Raw genomic sequence first — 20,243 nt, forward strand, 5'->3', positions numbered from 1 at the left:
AAAGGAAACACTCAAATTGTCAGTGAATGTATAAGATTATGTTTTTGTTTTCTATTAAAAAATTCAGCTAATTGAACTAAGAAAAACACATTATCATGTTTATATTACAATCTCGCATCTTGTTACAAACTACGAGTTGGATTGATTAACATACATATAAATTACTCAAGAAACATTCATATGCTAAGTATTCGACGTGACACAATAAATTATACCTCGCGGCATTTGTTGTATCTATTTCTATATTTAAGTAGGATTAGGCTTGCTGGTATCATAAAACTAGCTGCTCGCACACGTATCTGACCACTCAGTGACGAATGGATAGAGTATGTTAAATTAGACAGGAAACAAGATGAGTGCTTGTAGTGTTTCTGTGGTAGCCGGCACTTCAGTGGATTTAAAATAAATAAATTGGTATACAGAATAAGTTAACTGCTTAGGGTTGCTTATTGCGAAAAGCAATCAATCAACATTTACAGCCGCAAGAATTGCTTGCTGGTGCTTTGAAGCTATATTTAAAATAAAACAATATCGAAGGTGGATGAAGTGATAAGGTGATTGTGCACGCAAAGAGATGAAAATGTCCGTTTCGAGTTAAGTTCTTTTATTTTATAAATTAATCGTTAGAGTGAATCGAATTTCAAATGAAAGATTAAAATATCATTCACTTCCTCCAAATGAAACTCTCAGACCCCGTTGGAAGGTTCGGCTCGACACTTAAGAAATCAACACTTTTACTTTTGAATGTTTCTGTTTCTGTGCAGCTGCGATTTGGTTTTGATGAACGTGACATTTTTATCACATACGCCCCAGAAAGAGAAAGACTACCGTTACAGATTTTATATGACAGGTGCTATTACTGAAATCACAAAAACTGATGTAGATAGATGTCGTTCAACTTTCCGATGGTGCATGGTATTTTTACTCTTTTTTGATACGGAATGCTTCATATTTGAAACTTAACATCAGAGGCATCTCCAAGGTTTTCCGAACGTATTTCACATCCGCTGCAACAAATCATTTTCATGGACGAGTAATCTTATACAAGTTGATTGGGTTTCTATAGGTTTCTGCTTCACAGATTCACGACACCTACTCACTGAATTAAGTATACGATCTTCATTAGAAGTAGAGCCTATGTACACATGTCTTTTCACCTCGTAAAAGTCGCATACTACCGTACATTTTTTTTTTCGGCATGTTCTAGGCACCCTGCGCTTGATCTGGCACATAAGCGTGACCATGAACTTGGTGAAAAAAGTAGTGAGTCAAGATTCCACAAATTCACGCTTCATATGCTTCACACTGGCTTGTCTATATCCCAATGTTCTATAAATAGCAATCAATAATAATAAAAGAGAAGTACATGTGGGTGTTGATGAATTTAGAAGAAATTATATTATAATTTCAACGTTACTCGTTTCATCATGGCTAATTTAAAAAACTATGAATTCAACTGGATAGGTTGATAGTATAAGTATAGTAAATTTAAATATCTGTTTGTAAATATTGATAAAAAACTTAGATTATATTACATAACGCACAAAAACCCGTAAGTATATATTATGTAAAAGGTCTAAGAGATAGTCTTCTTTTTATGTCCACTTACGGTTTACTACGTTGTTCATCCAGATTCTCCAATCAACAGCTGCATTGAGAAAGGTATATTAATCTCTTCTCTATCTCTTCTCTTCTCTTCTTCTTCTAAATGCTAAAACTCAAAATCGGCTGGACCAATCTTGATGATGTCTTCGAATGATTTGTTCCTTTTTACCCAAGGAAGGTTTAGAAAAAAAGAGAATTTGAAAATTCCCAACAAAAGCCGGAAAATGCGAAAATTCGGAAAAAATGGCCTTTTCCATATAAAAAAATAAAATTTACCTTCTCTAACGAAAACGGTTTGACTTATCCCAACAAAGTCTTCGTATGATTTGTTTCTTTTGGCCCAATAAAAACAATGCAAGTTAAAAATCCTTAGGAAAAGCCAGAAACCCAGAAAACTCGATAAATGCTGTTTTCCATAAAAAAATTTAAACCTATAAAAATGAATGTTTGTTTGTTTTTAACGCTAAAACTCAAAACTGACTGAACCAATCTTGACGATGTAATCAAACTATTTGCTCGTTTTTATTCATGGAAGGTTTAAAGAAAAGACAACTTTAATATTTCCTAAGGAAATCCGGAAAATGGAAAGATTTGTTAAAATTGCTTTTTCCATACTTCTTCTTCTTCTTCTTGGCGTAACGACCTCTTGGTCATGCCTGCCCGTTAAGGGCTTACGATACTTGTTTCCCTGTTGTACGTGGATAGTCAGTCCTCTCGTACAGGGGAGGGTCCGGTCTCGGTTGGGATTCGAACCCACGCCGTCGAGGTGGTGAGCCCCGGCGCTCATGGGCCGATTTTCTAACCGGCGCTACCGCTCGGCTGCCGCGGACCCCCGCGGCTTCTTCCATACAATCAAATCAAATATACGATGTATAACTTAAACGAAGAAACCGCTTTGCCAATCTTAACGAAGTTTTGGGATGATTTTTTCCTTCTTACCCATACCGATTTAAATTGTGACAAATCATGAGTCCGAATTCACAGGTCATCGAATAATTTCATCTCGGTTAATCAACAAGCGATCGCCTAGATATATTTGGTTCTGATAGGCGTTGAATGTATTTTGTTGAGTGGTAGAAAAGAGCTTAGTTACTAAACACATATGAATGTTGAGTATTTAAGTTCAGGGAAATCTATTAAACAAGTTTGCAAGTTCGTCGCCGGAAGGGATATGCTGGTTTTCGGCATTGAAGGAGATGAGATCAAGAAGAATCAAACGAGCCGAAACGTTGTTGTGCATTCCACAAGTTTTGTTTTATATTTCAATGTTCAATTTATTTGAAGAATGGTCAAAGAATTCACCAAGAACTCTTGAGTCAGGAGTACAGCCAGGAAAAAAAACATAAGAAACAAGATTCGAACTTGCAGCAGCGATTCTATTCAGCATATAAATTAAATGGATCGGAGAAATGGTTATGCAAAAACAAGGGTGCACGGTACATGGACAAAGAAGTGTGTGTTCATTTCGCTTTAGAATAAATTTACACAATCCATCGAAAACGAATACCTTCGATTTGTTTGAGCCATTGCGGACAGCGATGATTATGTTGTGCAACTTTATAATATAAAGATTATTTCGATGAAGCCATAAAAAGTCCCGTTCATTGTGAGATACGTATAAAAATGACATCGTCGAAGATATTTCACATTGCTTTTGAAAGGGAAATTTTGAACAAAAAAAATGAATGATCTAATGAAGCATTGGTGATTGAACATGTGAGTTTGTTTATGAGTAGCATTCTATTGACTGAAATTCAAATGTCAGCAGCAATCGTCGAATTAAAAATGTTCTGCTTCGTGAATAGTAACTTGGGCTTGCAACCCGCTATTTGGCAATTCGCTTCAACTAAAAATGATTGATGAAATGACGATGCCCCATAGTATCGAAACTACGATTGGTTGAGTGCACGTACAATTTTAGCTGCTTAAAAATCTATGCTAATGACTCCAGCTGGACCATTGCGCTCATTTTATATGATTAATCGTATTGAAAATGAAAACGAATGATTAGGGCCTATTCCGAACGAAATCGTCAAAGGTAAACTATCGTTAATCTAAAAATAAACGATCGTTTTGAGTAAAATCGGTTGCAAACCTATTACATCCGTTCAAACAGACGACCGTCGAAATAATCGTCAATAAAATCTTTTGAGCTTTACCATCTGTGAGTAAATTTGTCGAGCAGGTGAATTAACGATCGTTATAGGTATCACATAAGTTTAATCTACAGCAATGACTACCGTTTAGTTGTCGATGACTAAAGAGCAGTCGATAACGCCAACCTATCCATGAGAAAGCGTCCGATTTGATCATCGATCTACCCACGACGAACATGTTCAATAGCGCGACGATGAATCTAAAGAATACACACTAGTGCTAACCGATATTTTTGCCCAGTGTTGGATGTTCCACGACCCGGCGAGAAGAGAGGAGATGAAATAGTCGCTATTCTAGTTGCAACACAGTCGCCAAAAAGCTATGTGTGAGCATTGAGGGGAATTAAAACTGCTCGAGCTTATTGTATTATCGATCGTATATCATATTAACGATCGTTCATGAAATTCGTTCGGGATACCTTTTTCGAGCCGTTTATTAGACGACCGTCTATTTGCTATACGATCGATTAGCGTTGACGACTTCGTTCGGAATAAGCCCTATTGTTATGTGTCGACATCTTCATGAACCGAACCAATTGAGTTTCAATATTTTGTTATTCCAATATTAGTGTATCGTTAATATGAGACGATTCGTTGGGTCAGCATGTCAAATATATCTGTTGAATCGCAGGAAGGTGATGATTACCATTGCGAAGAAGTATCTGATGTCGAAGACGAAGAAAAAGAATGACTGAACATGGACGAAGATGCTTCTAATGAGGTAATATCATCCGGCCGAGAGTCCCAGGTTCGGAACATGGAGCTAAAAGAAGCTCTTCAATATTGGGCGGTCACAATGCTACAATCGCGTGCATCAGTAAACATGATCCTGGAAATCTTTCATGAGCTAACAATTTACAAACATTTACCAAAACATGCACGAGCAGTATTGCAGACGCCAAGACAGCCTTTAAATATTATGAATATTGAAGGAGGCCGATTTTTCTACAATGGAGTTAAAAAGTGCTTGATAAATCGCTTCGAGTGAGTATTTTATGGAAATAGTTTTTATGTAATAAAACTTAGTATATTGCTGACACGTATCAATTCTACTCTTTTGCAGACATGTGGTAGTTCCAGAAATTATAAACATCAATGTATCAATTGATGGATTGCCACTTTATAAAGGATCTCCTTCTTCCTTTTGGCCGATACTAGTGAACGTTCATGAAATTCCGATATTTTCCCCCATGATGGTGGGTGTGTTTCATGGAATCACGAAACCCCCACAGCTGAAGGAATACCTTGGGCCATTTGTTGAAGAGATGAATGATGTTATCGAAAATGGTATCCCAATAAACAACAGAGTAGTTCGTGTAAGATTACGGGCATTCATCTGTGATGCTCCGGCAAGGGCTTACATAAAAGGTATGTTTTTGGTTATTTTTATTTAATGTTAATGTAATTTAATTGGAATTATGGGCTTGTTTCGTTCTCCATTTAGGTGTCGTCTATTTCAATGCTAAACATGGCTGCATGAAGTGTTGTACTGTCGGAGAGCATAGCACGCATGTACGAACAGTGTTCTTCAGGGACAGCGACGCACCCGAGCGTACCGATGAACTATTTCGCAAGATGGCATATTCAGATCACTACAGGGAGTACACTCCTCTTCTGCAACTTAAAATATTCGATGTGATTCAAGACGTTGTGGTCGCAGATCGCCTACATCTGATCGACCTGGGTGTGATGAGACGATTGCTACGAGGCTGGTTGTATGGAGCATATGGGGCAGCTAAGTGGTCAACAACTCAGTCCAGTCGGATATCAAGAGCATTGGAAAATATGGAATTGCCCTCGGAAATTCATCGACCCATGGGTAGTCTGCAACATTTAAAATATTGGAAAGGGACTGAATATAGCAGTTTTCTCCATTACGCTAGCCTTGCCGTACTAAAAGATAACATTAGTAAGCAAGCTTACGAACATTTTTTACTTCTGTTCCGTGCAATAACAATTTTATCCTCGAGGGTGTATGAAGAAAGTTGGGTATATGCTGATCAATTGTTGTAAAAGTTTGTTACGCAGTTCGATTCTGTGTACGGCGTTGATTATGTGACCAGCAATATACACAACTTACTCCACGTTTTCAATGATGTTAGAAGATTTGGGCCTTTATTTTCAATATCTTCTTATCCATTCGAAAACGAATTACAGCAGGTAAAAAAGTTACAAAGAAGTGGGTACAAATGTTTAGAACAAGTGGCGAGGCGATTGATGGAAGCTGAAATGCACATATTATGAAGCTTCGGGTGGAGCCTAATAGTCAAATCTACCTCGATGAAACTCGAACAGGAGTAAGAGTGGTTTTTCCAGATTTTATTTTATGTAAGGGACATCGAGACGGATGGTTTCTTACTAAAAATTTTGAAGTAGTACAATATTCGACAGCATGCGGTATAGAGTCTTCCATCAAAATAAAAGGAAAACCCTTAAAAAAAACAAATAATTACTTTGATAATGAATTCCCGTCTACTGGAATAAATATTTGTACCGCCAATTCAAGTACACTATACAGTGAGGATAAAGAATACGATCCAAACGATGTAAAATGTAAATATGTTAGTTTAAAGCTGTTGGAATATGGACAAATGCTATTTGTTACTCTGATGCATACTTTGAAGCATGATTCTAATAAATAATAGGAATATAAGCTTGTAGCATAGTTATACTGGTACGTAAATATATTTAACAATATTTGAATAAACAACTAGATGTGTGAATGAAAATCGTTTAATTTATTCATGTCGTCATTTTTGTCAACCAATATTCGGTTATATTTGGCCTTATGAATTTGCTCGGTAAAAGAGTAAATGAGGCCCCGGGCTAGATTCTCCTCTTCCTACTGGTTCACATTTAGCGCCTGAAGCTATGCAAAGCGCGACGCATGCATTCGTTTCGAATTTTTGAACGCTAACGGTTTGCTTAAAAGACCATAACGGTTTAAACTAATCACGCAGTGGAGGTTGAATGCGGGTTAATATACTTTTACATGTTAAGTTACTAGTAAGTAAACTATACCACACATGATGGACTGCATGAAACAATGAGTTTAGCCGAAGAAATGATTTGGAAACGGCGGCGCGCCCGCAGCGAGCGAAGCGAGCGGACTGCGCTAGGTCTACCGAAAAAGAGAGTTTGTTATAGTTTTGAGAAATAAGGGGGCCCGTGGGCCCCCCTCATACCGCACCCCTAGGTTGATTGCGTAGCCGAAATTAACGGTACACACTACCGTTCAAATACTCGGAGGTTGAATTTAACGAATTAATGTATCACCAATTGCATACATTCAGTTTAAACGTCCAGAAGAGGTGTAGCCACGATCGAAAACATGGCGGCCGGGGCCTCATTTACTCTTTTACCCATCAATTGATCGATAGAAGCGGTGGCTTCATGCAGAGAACGTACCTACTCTACCTCCAACGACTACGGTTCGAAATCACACAACGCAAACCACCTCTGGTAAGTAAAAGTATAATTGATATTGTTCTTCTTCTCTCTTCCACAAATCCACAGGTAACAACGAAAGCACAGACGCAAGAGCAGGACAACCGTGTGAAGCAAGCCCGACCGACGAAGACTACTCAGATAGATGCAAACAGCAAAGAAAAAAACAACCAAACTCGAGATGCGCACGACATAGATGAGAACCAAATTGACATAAAGTCTATAGAACCTTAGCTTCGTTTTTTTAAATTTAATACCTTGAAATTGCTTTTCTTTATTTACCTTTACAATACAAATCTTGGTTTTCATTCGTTTTTGACAGGAGAAAAAGCCTTCGTATAGGTCTTCTTGTCAGAAGCCCTAACCGTACACCTTGTATTTGTCCTATGCGGTGTACTTTTAACGATTTTGCGCCGCCGGGGGAGCGATAGGATAAGAAAATGTTCGGGTATTCGGAGCTCCCATTCCCGCTGCTGGCAGTTTTTTTTCTGTTACTGTTGGAAGAGCAGGAAAGTAATGAGTATTATAATTGTGGCTAAAGTACAAACCGTGAACAGAGATATTTTGGTACCCGAGCTCATGCGCCTGGGGGTATGCAATCGACAGTACACTGTACTAAACAGCAGCGAAGGGGAACGAACACCATACCGCCTTACTAGGGACCGGCAATAAAAGAAGCGATAAAATCCCTAATGAAGCCCCCCCAGTCGAAATCGCTGTCGTGGCTACACCATTTGTGAGCGGATGTAACTATGCAAAAAGATATGCAATGGATAAAACAAATGCCGTTGTGTGAACCGTTCGGATTGAATGTCTCGTTAAATTAAAGAATATGGTTATACTGGAAAGGATGTACAACATGAACTCCCTCATGCATTACTTGCATGAGTTTATGAAAATTCGGCTACGCAATCAACCTAGGGCACAGTGGTTCAGCTAGAGCGGCGCACAGAGGTTCAGAGTCCGGTCATCTGGTTTGACATTTCACGAACCCAATTTTCAAAATTTCATTTGCATATGAAAAAACGATAGTTTAACAGGAAATTTCCAGAATATTACTCATTTTAAAGCACAATTGCCGAAGATATCGCCCTTGAAAGTTGGGCAAAGAGAAAAAAATCATGTTTTCTTTCAAGTATTAGCTTCGTTTTGCATATTTAATTTTTAATATTTATAAAATATTTTTTCACACATGTTGTACATTGTTGGAAAGGAAATTTTGTTGGAAATCTTCTAAAATTATAAAAAGTGTCTACTTTAAAAAAATATACAAACTTTTTTCAAAAATAAATGAAAAACTCACACAACATTATCACTTTATAATGTTTCATAAGGCAGTACTTTTTTGGAACTAAACGGAACTCTTTGAGACCATATCAGGGCAAAAATATAACATCATGCTGAAAAACTTGGCTGCGACTATTTGCGACTATGGGAGTTATAGGTATTTCAATCTCCCACTTCAACTGTGTTCTTGCATGCAAAGCGTTACTGTATCTTATGGAATGTTGTACGGGTGCAAAATTGATGCAGAAGGGAAATGAAATAATATTGTGAGCTAGATGTAGTAAGAAGGTTGTCTGACGTAAAATTCTTGCCAAAATCATAGTTAAGTTGACGGTAGCTGCAGGCTTGGTGTTTGCACAAGGTAGTAGCAAGTAGCAACGTTGGATCCAGATCGGAAAAATCTTTTCCATATGCTTGGTTAATTATTGTCTTGAAAACAACGAAAAACTCTATTCAAAATTTGGACGACCGGACCGCCGCTCTAGCTGAACCACTGTGCACTGTGGGGGGCTTCATTTGGGATTTTACCATTTTATTTATGAGCCACGCTACACGAGCGGCAAACTCAAAAACTTTGCGGCGCAAAGAGGGGAACAGCCGAAAAGTTTACGTCAGAAACTTTTCAGCTCCGTGATAGTATAGTTTCATTTGCTTGCTCTGTTACAGTATTGTCCAGCAAACGGTTGCCATCTTCTTGCCGCCGGCAAAAATTGGACGCATCCACTACCTACGCACAATACGCCTGTTGCGTTGCCTGTTGCGTTGTTGCAAGTTTTGGGTACTCAACTCGATGACCCGCGATAGGGTAGTTAGCCACACTTCACTCATCAACAGATTATCCGTCTTTTACTTTTTGTGTGAATTGAAATATGATCTTGTTTGCTTTGAAGGAAGATTTTTGAGTTAACTGAAATATCAAAAACAAAAACAGCAGAGAATGACGCATGCATAGACTGTCAGGAACTTTGCACTTGCATTGACTGGCGACAGAATTGGTACCGCAAAACGCGGCTACACGAACCGCAAAGATTTTGACGTAAACTTATACGGTTTTTGAGTTTGCGGTTGGAGTTTGCGGCTCGTGTAGCAGCACGGGATTGTCTAGGTACTCAATACCAACCTGCTACACGAGCCGCAAACTCCAACCGCAAACTCAGTACTCGCGCAAGCGTAAACGGTCTTGCATGTTAAGGGTTAACTCCCTTGCGATCTCTCAATGTCACACAGCGCTCTCCCAGGGAAGAGAATAGAGACTTCTCAACCAGACCAGCACGCTTTCTGCTCAAGTGTGCCAAAACGAGAACGCGAACGCACAGTCAGCGAGCAAAATATACGGGTATTGCTAGCACACCTATCTCCTATCTTTATCTCTGTCTCGACTCATATTTTGCGACATCCATGAAAGTGAAAACATAAAAAAATGAAGTTTTGTATAAATTTGTGTATTAAGGGGGGCCCGTGGGCCCCTCTCATACCGCCCCACTATGTTGATTGCGTAGCCGAATTTTCATAAACTCCTACAAGTAATGCATGAGGGAGTTATTGTTGTACATCCTAGCCACTATAACCATATTCTTTAATTTAACGAGACATTCAATTCAAACGGTATTTTTATTTGGAATTTTGAACATCGTTATCACACAATGTTTACATTATTATTAGTATAAAAAATTGCCACCATACGAAAAAGGCAACGGTTCAAGCGCGACAGGAACAAATCCAAGAAGCAAGCAATTCCTTTACGCAATTCAAACTAAACGCATATAGGGGTGGATGGGGTAATACGCACCCCTTAAGGAAAACTACAAAATTTTCTATCAACTTGGCTCTTGATTGTTGATTTTATCACTGGATAGGATTCATAAAGGTTCAAACTAGTTACCAGTTCAGGATCGTTTGCTTTTTTTGCTAAGAAAAACGTATTTTTTCAGTTTTGAAAAAGTTCAATTTTTTATCGATCTGTGTTGAGGCAAAACGAATCTTTGCTAGGGGTAATACGCACCACAACAAAGGGGCAATACGCACCACAGCAAAGGGGCAATACGCACCATAACAAAGAGGCAATACGCATCACAACAACGAGGCAACATCCAACGTCAAATAAAGATAGATTGTTTACAAACTGGTGCATTTTACCCCGACATACTGGGTGCGTATTGCCCCCATTCATAGATTCAACACATTTTCAACTAAAATATGAGTAAATCTGCATACTTTACGAAATTTTCATGAACAGTCTCAAGCACTGATTCTCAATTCACTAAATTTCGTATTCTTCGTGGGTAAATATCGGTTTTTGCTCTTAATATTTTTTAGCAGAATGGTACGTCACATTATAACAAAAACTGTCTGAGCTGAGAATGATTTTGTTTTGCGTTTATTTCGCGTTTTTGTTGACGTAGAGCTATCAAACTCACAGGATGACCATATTTTAGTTTGATCTTGCTAGGTGACTACTTTTTACGTGTCCAAAACTCGTTTTTCAAGGGAAAGAGCTATCAAACTCACAGGATGACCATATTTTAGTTTGATCTTGCTAGGTGACTACTTTTTACGTGTCCAAAACTCGTTTTTCAAGGGAAATGGGAAAGGGTGCGTATTGCCTCAGAGGTGCGTATTACCCCAGCCACCTCTACTTGACATAACAATGCCACGAATAAAAAATTCCAAAAACAGAATTTTTGAATATATTAGCTTTTAGCGACTAATGATTTCTTATAAGGAACACATTTGCACACTTGCTTTAATTGCTTACGAATTATATACTAAAGTGTTGAATGGAAGTGTAAAGGACTAAAGCCCATATCAAGCAAACATAATATCATGCAAATTTATGCACCTTATCCGAGTTGTTCCCTAGAAACTGTGTACAGTCTTTCCCCGACTTACGCGAATAATGCGTGCCGGAGGCATTCGCGTAAGTCGAGTTTTCGCGTAAGTCGAGTTCCGCTTGACACTTGGTTTATACCTGGTGTTAAGAGATCGAGTATTTAATATCATCATTCAAAACATATTCAAAATAATACGAATACGTTAAGTTCCTCTTTTTATTAAGTTTATTCGAATTGTATTCTATACTAAATTCATTTTTAATATTTTTTAATTTACAAAGTTATAACAAAATTGTCCAACGTCAACTGTTTTGCAGTTTTTTTTTTGTCTTAACGTCATAAACTCAATGAACTGTCAAAATTTGAACATTCGCGTAAGTCGAATTCGCGTAACTCGAGTGTCGCGTAACTCGGGGAAAGACTGTACCAATTTTGTATTGTTTAATTCAGGGGTATTTTGCATCCTTGTGTGATTTTTTGCGCGCAGAGTTACAACACTCTGCACACACTTTTTAAATCGAACACTTTGCACACACACAGACTATTTTGAATCGTGGGCAATTGATAAGAGTGTTATGGGAATACTGGGAAGTAACCGTCTTAAGTGGATGCGCTGTAAAAGTTCAAAATAAACAACCATTCTTAATGAATTGTATTTGATATCAAATATTTGAACCTTAGTATCTTTGAATTGAGCATGGAACTATTGTTATCGCTAAAAGAAGCCGTTTATATAAAGACAACAGCTTCCTGCGATGGTTGCCTATTTGTCGCATAGTGGTAAAGCATAGAAAATACCTTAGTGCACTTTATAGCATTCATTACCAACTTTGTTACCACAAAACATCTGAATAACCGACGATGAAAGTAGAGAGTTTTTTTCAAACAGTGCTAGTAATAGCAGGAGTGATCTTACTGAAAATTAATCAAGGTAAATCAAGATAGATAGTTGATTGCAGACAAGCAAAAACATAGAAGCTGTGGACAATGTTTGTGTTGGAGCAACTTCAGCTAGTCAATCCAACTGATGCAAAATCTCTGAATTATTTCTCCCTAGTGCATTCAATTGTTGGTGGTCGTACTGCAATGCCGGGAACTGCGCCGTACATCGTAGCGGTGCGAGAAGGCTCGGTGTTCATTTGTGCTGGGGTATTGATCAAATCCAATTGGGTCCTCACCACAGCTCAATGTGTCAACGAGAAAAATCTAGCAGATCTAACCATACTGGCTGGTTCCCATCGCCTACTGACGAACAAAAAAAATATTCTTATTAGTGAGATTGTAAAACATACGGAATATAACACTACGTCGGGTGCTCATAATCTAGCGCTTCTGAAACTCGCTGCACCTGTAACACGTTCGTCTCGTATTAATATAATTTCACTTAATGATGTAACTGTTGCATCACGAATAGTGACAAATTTGTTTGGTTGGGGATCCCTTGCTTACGCTAGTACGTCGTACTCAAACATCTTGCAGAACTTAGTCCAACGAACCTTATCAACAACTGACTGTCGCCCATGGATTGCGAATCTTGCGGATGGTGATATTTGCGCTTTGATACAGCCTGGCCAAGCGGCATGTACGGTAATATATTTTGCCATTTTTGAAATTAACATATCAATATTAATCTCTTTGGATTATTCTTCCAGAGGGATGAAGGAGGACCTTTAGTAAATTATCAAACAAACACACTTCTTGGAATTTATAGCTACGGTACACAATGTAGCGGAAGGGTACCGGATGTATTTGTTGATGTATACAGTCACAAAACGTGGATTGATGCTACTGCCGTATAAAAAAAAGCCAAATGTATTAAAATGAAACCGCAATACTAAAAATATATAATTTCGAACGTGAAATTTGATATTTGCTAACAAATTTCTTGTCTAGTGTCCATTTCTTGTTACGAAGACACGGAAATTTACGGAATTATTATACGAAAAACACCTATGTCTTGGGCGAATTGACCCGAGAGTGAATGTTATAAGACAACCACTCTTTAGAGTTCAGGTGAGTTGCTCTACCGACTAGATTGTAGGGGTATTGCAAGCCCAATGTAGTATATTGCAGTAAATGGTAAATAATTGAATGAACAGAATCTGAACATTAGTCAGGAAAAAAGGTGTTCGTGATTGTCAACAAGTAAAATGTTTGTTCGCAAACAAATATATTTTATTTAGTGAGTCTACGGAAAACTTTCACTTAATACCTTAGCACTTTCATTTAATACCGGTAGTTTAATGAGTTTTACTTCTTCTTCTTGACGTAACGACCATGTTAGTAATAGCCAGTGGATAGTCAGTTCTCTCGTACAGGGTCCGGACTCGGTTGGGATTTGAACCCACGCCGTCGAGGTGGTGAGCCTCGGCGATTATAGGCCGATTTTTAACCGGCGCTATCGCTCGGCTCTCGCAGACCTCCGTGTAGTTTAATGAGTTAACTGTGATCAAATTAGTTCGAACGAAAAAAGCTACAAAGTGTGTTTTTGAAGTGTGTTCGACCGATGGAGATCTTCTTTGTCCTTGATATCCTTGTTTGGTGGAATCATGTGTTATATGTAAATACCAGTTTCAGTTGCTGTACATTTTGCACATCATCATTGGCCTTCTGCAGATTTTTGTTTCTCATTAGCTTAGTTTCTAGCTTAGCATTAGTTTCTCAGATGTTTGTACTGACGACGAACATTCTTGTACTCACAAAAATCTAAGTTTTAATAAAATTGGTATCAATAACGATATCTTACATTTTAAATCTGTAGATGTGATATGATCCCACAGAGCAATAAACATACGCAACACACCTGCATTCAAAAATTACGTCCAAAAGAGAATACGAGAAGTCTTTTAGAAATTGGTAATGAGTTGATTGACAATGCTGTATATAATTTGGTACATTTTAATTTAAAAAACTATTTAAAAAACCATTATTAGCTTAACTTAGTTTACACAAAATTTTGTTTATTCTTGCACAGAGTAAAGAGAAGATAATAAATGGCCAAATAAATCGATTATGATTCATACTTTTCTTACTTTAGGTGAGGAAACATAGCATTGATATTGCTCATCAATTATATTTGTATATAAGTTATATGTTTGAACAACGCCGACCACGGGCCGGAATCCTCTACAAACTTTCATCCTGTGTTACTTCCTTCGTAACCAAACATATTATAACGAGGGAAGAAAACTAAGAAAACTTGTAAGATCGTTTTGGAATCATCGTCAAACTATATACAATTTGAACCAGAAATAACAAAACCTGTAACGTTCACACAAAACCACCTGGATAGATGCTGAAATTATAACTGATTTTTATGATTGGATTTCTAGATGAAAGAAAAAGAGAACAGGTTAAAGAAAAAACCATCAGGACGGATGGTTTGGTATATCCCCACATATTACTATTACTATAAAAGACTCCAGGTGGTATGTAGAGACGAATGACCGAATAGGTCAAAGTCTCTAAAATTAAAAAAAAAAAAACTCCAGGTGGTATTGTCCATATTAACAGAACGGATCGACTCAACGTCGTTCTAAACGTTAGCTAATCAATGCGCAAACAACATTGTTCAATTTAAAATATTTCATCAACAATACTATTACGGAAAAGACGCGCTTACTAGCGGTCGGTGTGTGTTCAACTGATTATTATTGTTTGCAAAATGTGTTCATTCGTCATAAAGCGAAAAAATACATAAATACCAACCGCTTTATTTCAACCTCCTTTGTGGCCTAACATCTTTTAAAATACACTTGCTTGTGGAGGCAGGATGAAAAATTGAACAAAGGTGGAGTTCAAATTCATGTTTTGCAACCATCCTATTGGTTATTGTACATCAGAAATATTTGAACGATGAATAGTTTATCTTTTTACGGACAACATTTTTGTAACTTTCAGTTAAAGCATGAAAAGTATGAACAAAGCATTCAAAAATGACAAAAGCCAGCCGGGGTCACAATAACTTAATTTTCTATTTACTAATAAACTGTCAGGTTTGCATCACTACTTAATCTAACTTCAACCATTACAATGCGCGTCTTACTATATAGATTAAACTGTGCTGCGTCCAATGTTTCTTGACTACTTTCTAAAATTATTCCAATAGCGACCCACATAAGATCCCTATATAGATACGATTATTCGAAACATTCTACGAAAACCTAGTTATCTATTTGCTCGATCCTCTAAGCTATCCGGATAGGTTTCAGAATAGAATTGCAGCACATGTACTATGATGAAAGAGATTGACAATACGATAAATGAACTAAATTATTTTAGAATTGAACAAAAGTAAACTTATTAACAGAACACTGGGCAGTTACAGGGCCAACCAAGGGTAGTATTGTAATGCCTCTTTCGAACGGTCACCATAGTCGTACGTAACTTCAACACCCGCTTCGATGTCCTCTTTGGCTATTAGTACTAGGTGAGGACGATTGTTCAAGGAAACGGTTTTTGTAACAAGATTACCGTTTCGTGAATGATTTACTAATCGTCCCAGCTTTCCACTTTCGGCAGTAGCGTCGATACTGAAACAGCATGAAGCAAAGAAAATATTAGTCTGTAAAAGATTAACTTACTCCAGATAGCTTACCAATGCTGGAGATTTTTATGCTTAAAATAGTACATGTAGCATCCTGTATTGTCATCTTCCGCGTATATTTGCTCTCGCTGTTTCGCTTCTGATACGCTTATCAGGTCGCCTATATATTCAACTACAAATTCACCTTTGCAGAATGGCCGGGTAGTTACAACACCCCGTCCCTTGCCCTCAAAATGCTGGATCTAGTGTAAAAGGGAAAACAACAATACATAGGTTTTAAACTATCTGCGCATTGCCCGTAAGTAGTGAATCTCATTACATACGTTGCAAATTAAATATTATCCAATTTTCATAGATTCAGCAAGATAGAATCTTAGAAATTATCCTTATGCTGTATTAAACTCACACAAATTCATTCAGTAATAACTCTATCCACATTAAACTGTAAATTAACAATAATGTAGTGTAGTGTTTCAGATCATCTTCTTTATAAATGGTTTAAGTTTTGGTATACTGTTCGTCTTACTGATGAAGCAATAATTAACTTGTATTGGTTTGTAATGGCATTCAAAAAATACCGTTTTCAGATTGTGCAAAATATTATAACAGTGACTTCCATGCAAGATAACACTTCAAAGCTAATATTGAGTACCGTTGAAAAATGGATACTGTACGACAGCAGCATACACAAAATGGTCAGAAAAGGAAATTCTTTGCAGAAGATGTCCGATATCATTCGATTGAGTGGTTTAACGACGGGAAAACGACAACAGTGTTGAAATTTGATCAAGAAACAGTCGTTTTTCCCTCATATCGAAGCGAATGAGGCGCATGATTGAGACGATTAAGGGTGCTGAGCCCAATTAATTGGGGTAGCTTAGAATTTGTTTTGCGGAGCGAAAACCACCCTCAGGATCACTTCCTGTAGCTAGTACCACTCCAGACTCAATGGAAAATGTTGTGCAAAAATGGCGTAAAGTAGTAGAATTCATGCCCGCAGTGCTTGCATATTGTACAAGAAAAAGCAAAAACAGCTTTAACAGATACTTTATCTGTTTTAAGATTATCGTTCAATGTTTTGTTTGATTAAGATTGTACAAAACTCTTGTAAGATAAAGGGAAAGATTATCTTCAACAAGTTGTTTGCAAGAAAACAAGGCTTGAAATAAAAAATGACAAGTTTACGGCTACTTTATGAAATAGCTGTATATCTCCAACTTTTTTGTCATAAAGAGTCTGCCATGTACCCGTTAAACGATTACTAGAAAGCTTCGATCAGTAAGTAGTAGAGGGTAGGGCCCGGTTCGGTTAAGTTTTTAACCGTCACTTCCCATCATTCTAACCGTCCAAGGCCATCATTTAAAAGCATACAAATGTAACAACCAGCAATTTTATAAAATACAATCTTCGTGTATTAAACTAAACATTTTCTAAAAAGACAAATAAGTCATATATTACCTTGAGTCCTTCTTCACGTTCTTCCTGAATTGCATGTTCGATGTCTCGATCTCTTTCGACTTGAACTTCTTTTTTTGTTTTCCGCACACTGCGCCTAACTGGATAGAACTCGGTGATTTTTTTGTTTCCAACACTGTTTACTTTGCCGTTGAGAGGTTCAACTGTTAGATCACGCTGTTTTACTGTAAATTTGTTGCCTCTATTCTTTACGTCCAAATCATTATGGGCATGGTGCATCTCGGAAGTGCCCTGTGCCACTGGATGCTGATTACTATCATTTAACGGACCTGTTACCTGGCATTCCAAGGAATTCTCAGCATCGTCAACATTTAACCTAAAACAGAAATGGAGATTTGACATAATTTGATTTGAATCTGTGTTCTATAAGTAGGAGCAATCAACAAAACTATTTTTAATGTACCTTTTGCGAGTTTTGTTAGATGCGGCCACCAACTTTTTATTGCCTCCCGGGCCCATCGATTTGGTCCCGATCGCGAAGGTCGCTGAACAAACAACGGCATGCTTAACAGGTGACGGGCAAAGTATTCGATGCGGAGTGGCAGGCTTTCTACGTTTCTCTGCACTGTCTGATTTGTACCCGATGGCATCCACATTAGATTCAGCGTCTTCAGTCGCCACGGATGAAGTTGTGCCATCGTTGCTTGAAATAATAACAACGCCGCTGTCACCACTATCACATGAATTGCTGTCATCGTGGTGGAACATTTCTGCAGTCGCAGTAGTCGAATCGATATGTGTAACTTGGGTGGGTTTTGATAAATCCAACGCATGCTGTTCTAGAGATTTTGTTAGATCATTTGGCGGATCTACTATGTTATTATTTTGATATATTCCTGTCACGGAGTCATTTTTCCACAAGGAATCAATCGTGGTTTGCGTAAGCGATGAAAACAGATTAGCTTTAAGGCTAGCGTTTTCTAAGAATGATTTAGGCATTATTTTACGGGAGTTGCTTTGATCCGTAGCCGTTTTGTCAAGGTTTAAACTTAACACCGGTTCTTGCAAAAATATGTTGTTGTTATTGAAACTGCTGGTCTTCTGTGTTCCAGCCAGCGTATGTACTTTAGTTATGCTTGCTTCAAGAGCATGCGACGATTGTTCTGTAAACAAATTACATGCGTTTTCATCCGTTATATCAATAATTGTATCTGCTTTGGGATGTGCTACTACGGTGACACTAGACAAATGATCTGTTGGCTGTAGGTAGCAAGTTATATCGACATTTTTTAAACGGCCTCCACGTAACATCATAGGTTGCGGCGTTTGAGGAAGATGTTTCTTGTTGAGATGCGCAGTGGCCGGAGATGCCTGATCCTTGTGAATGTGTTTAGAATCCTTTCGCTTGGGACTGGCAGTGTCATCCAAATTGGGTTTGGTCGAGTTCGGTATCGAACTTTTCCCAGCATGTCGTGTGCGCCGACCTGAAACAAAAGATTGCATCGTGAAGCACAATTCTTACTATAACAGCGACCTGTGAAATGTTGTTGGCGCGCCACCTCAAAATTTTGTTAGATCCTTCAATTTTTTAAATCTGTTTTCAACATCGCATCATTGCTGGGTTTTGGTTCTTGCATATCACATACCTTTAATCATCTTTAAAAGCTATATTCCTCAGTGTTGAATACACTGTCGCCTTTCAATGCGAGACGCTTTTTCGAGACCAATTAGAACAACACTTGGATGTATCCAAATTACATTCTTTTGACGAAACAGTGCACAAAACAACGATGCGACACAATCTGACAGAGCACGGTAGACAAATTGATCTATCAAACTTTGATGAACCACGCATCTAGCTTTAAAATCCCAGTACTCCTATGCTTGTCGTTCTAAAAGAAAATGAAAAATGTTTCCAAACGCACCGCCTCCTAAACACACACCACCGCGCCAAAATGCGTTCGTGTAGAACAAATACACGTAACACCGTACCAATGTGTGTGTGTCTTAACATATCTCGACCAGCGATGCGAATGAATTAGTGTGATCCGAACCGGTTAAAACGGTTAACCGTGAAATATCCGACAGCTGGCTCAAGGTGTATAAATATAGAAGGTGACTTTATGTCGCTTTGGAAGGGGTGCCATATTTGAGAAGTGTTATGTCAAAAGCCCAATCCTTCTCCGATACCCCCCCTCAAAACACACATGAATACCCAAGAAGTGTTATGTCAAGTCATGAAATGTCATTTTACACTGGACGACTTCACCTTTTAATTTATACACCTTGGGTACTATGTAGTTCCAGCAAGAGTCCCAGCATTCTGCCATGGAAAAACTTGCTGGTACTACATGACAGCTGCAAAAAATTTGAATTTTTGTCAACCGGGTTTTTGTTTTTTTAATCGTTTTTATTGTGAAAATCACTTCTGACCCTTAATACCCTTATTAGACGAGGGCTTTTTCTGTCATCTTTGCCCAGTATTTTTCTGCCAAAATTGGCTTTTGACATAAAAATGCTACCCGCTCGTGTAATAACGCAAAGTTCCACAAAATGTGTTTTTCGGTTAATTGATCATTTGGTAAAAGAGTAAATGAGGCCCCGGGCTAGATTCTCCTCTTCCTGCTGGTTCACATTAAGCGCCTGAAGCTATGCAAAACGCGACACATGCATTCGTTTCGATTTTTGAACGCTAACGGTTCGCTTAAAAGAACATAACGGTTTAAACTAATCACGCAGTGGAGGTTGAATGCGGGTTAACATACTTTTACATGTTAAGTTACTAGTAAGTAAACTATACCACACATGATGGACAGCATGAAACAATGAGTTTAGCCGAAGAAATGATGTGGAAACGGCGGCGCGCCCGCAGCGAGCGCAGCGAGCGGACTGCGCTAGGTCTACCGAAAAAGAGAGTTTGTTATATTTTTGAGAAATAAGGGGGGCCCGTGGGCC

The 20,243-nt window shown here is 38.1% G+C and overlaps 2 protein-coding genes across 2 annotated transcripts; one reads left to right on the plus strand and one right to left on the minus strand.

Moving 5' to 3' along the window:
- The first annotated feature begins 12,313 nt into the window (after nucleotides 1–12,313).
- LOC131292868 (chymotrypsin-2-like) lies at nucleotides 12,314–13,125 on the plus strand. Its single transcript, XM_058320960.1, has 2 exons — nucleotides 12,314–12,913; nucleotides 12,979–13,125. Exons 1-2 carry the CDS (start codon nucleotides 12,314–12,316, stop codon nucleotides 13,123–13,125), a joined length of 747 nt encoding a protein of 248 aa, XP_058176943.1.
- Nucleotides 13,126–15,145: 2,020 nt separating this feature from the next.
- On the minus strand, nucleotides 15,146–19,160 carry LOC131292841 (histone-lysine N-methyltransferase PR-Set7). The gene is made up of 5 exons (XM_058320935.1): nucleotides 18,935–19,160; nucleotides 17,752–18,772; nucleotides 17,331–17,664; nucleotides 15,924–16,114; nucleotides 15,146–15,858 (listed from the first exon to the last, which is right to left on the minus strand). Exons 1-5 carry the CDS (start codon nucleotides 18,942–18,944, stop codon nucleotides 15,648–15,650), a joined length of 1,767 nt encoding a protein of 588 aa, XP_058176918.1. The 5' UTR covers nucleotides 18,945–19,160; the 3' UTR covers nucleotides 15,146–15,647.
- Between the last annotated feature and the right edge of the window lie 1,083 nt (nucleotides 19,161–20,243).

This window comes from Anopheles ziemanni, unplaced genomic scaffold (genome assembly GCF_943734765.1).
Source record: "Anopheles ziemanni unplaced genomic scaffold, idAnoZiCoDA_A2_x.2 scaffold_12_ctg1, whole genome shotgun sequence".
NCBI classification, from domain to species: domain Eukaryota; kingdom Metazoa; phylum Arthropoda; class Insecta; order Diptera; family Culicidae; genus Anopheles; species Anopheles ziemanni.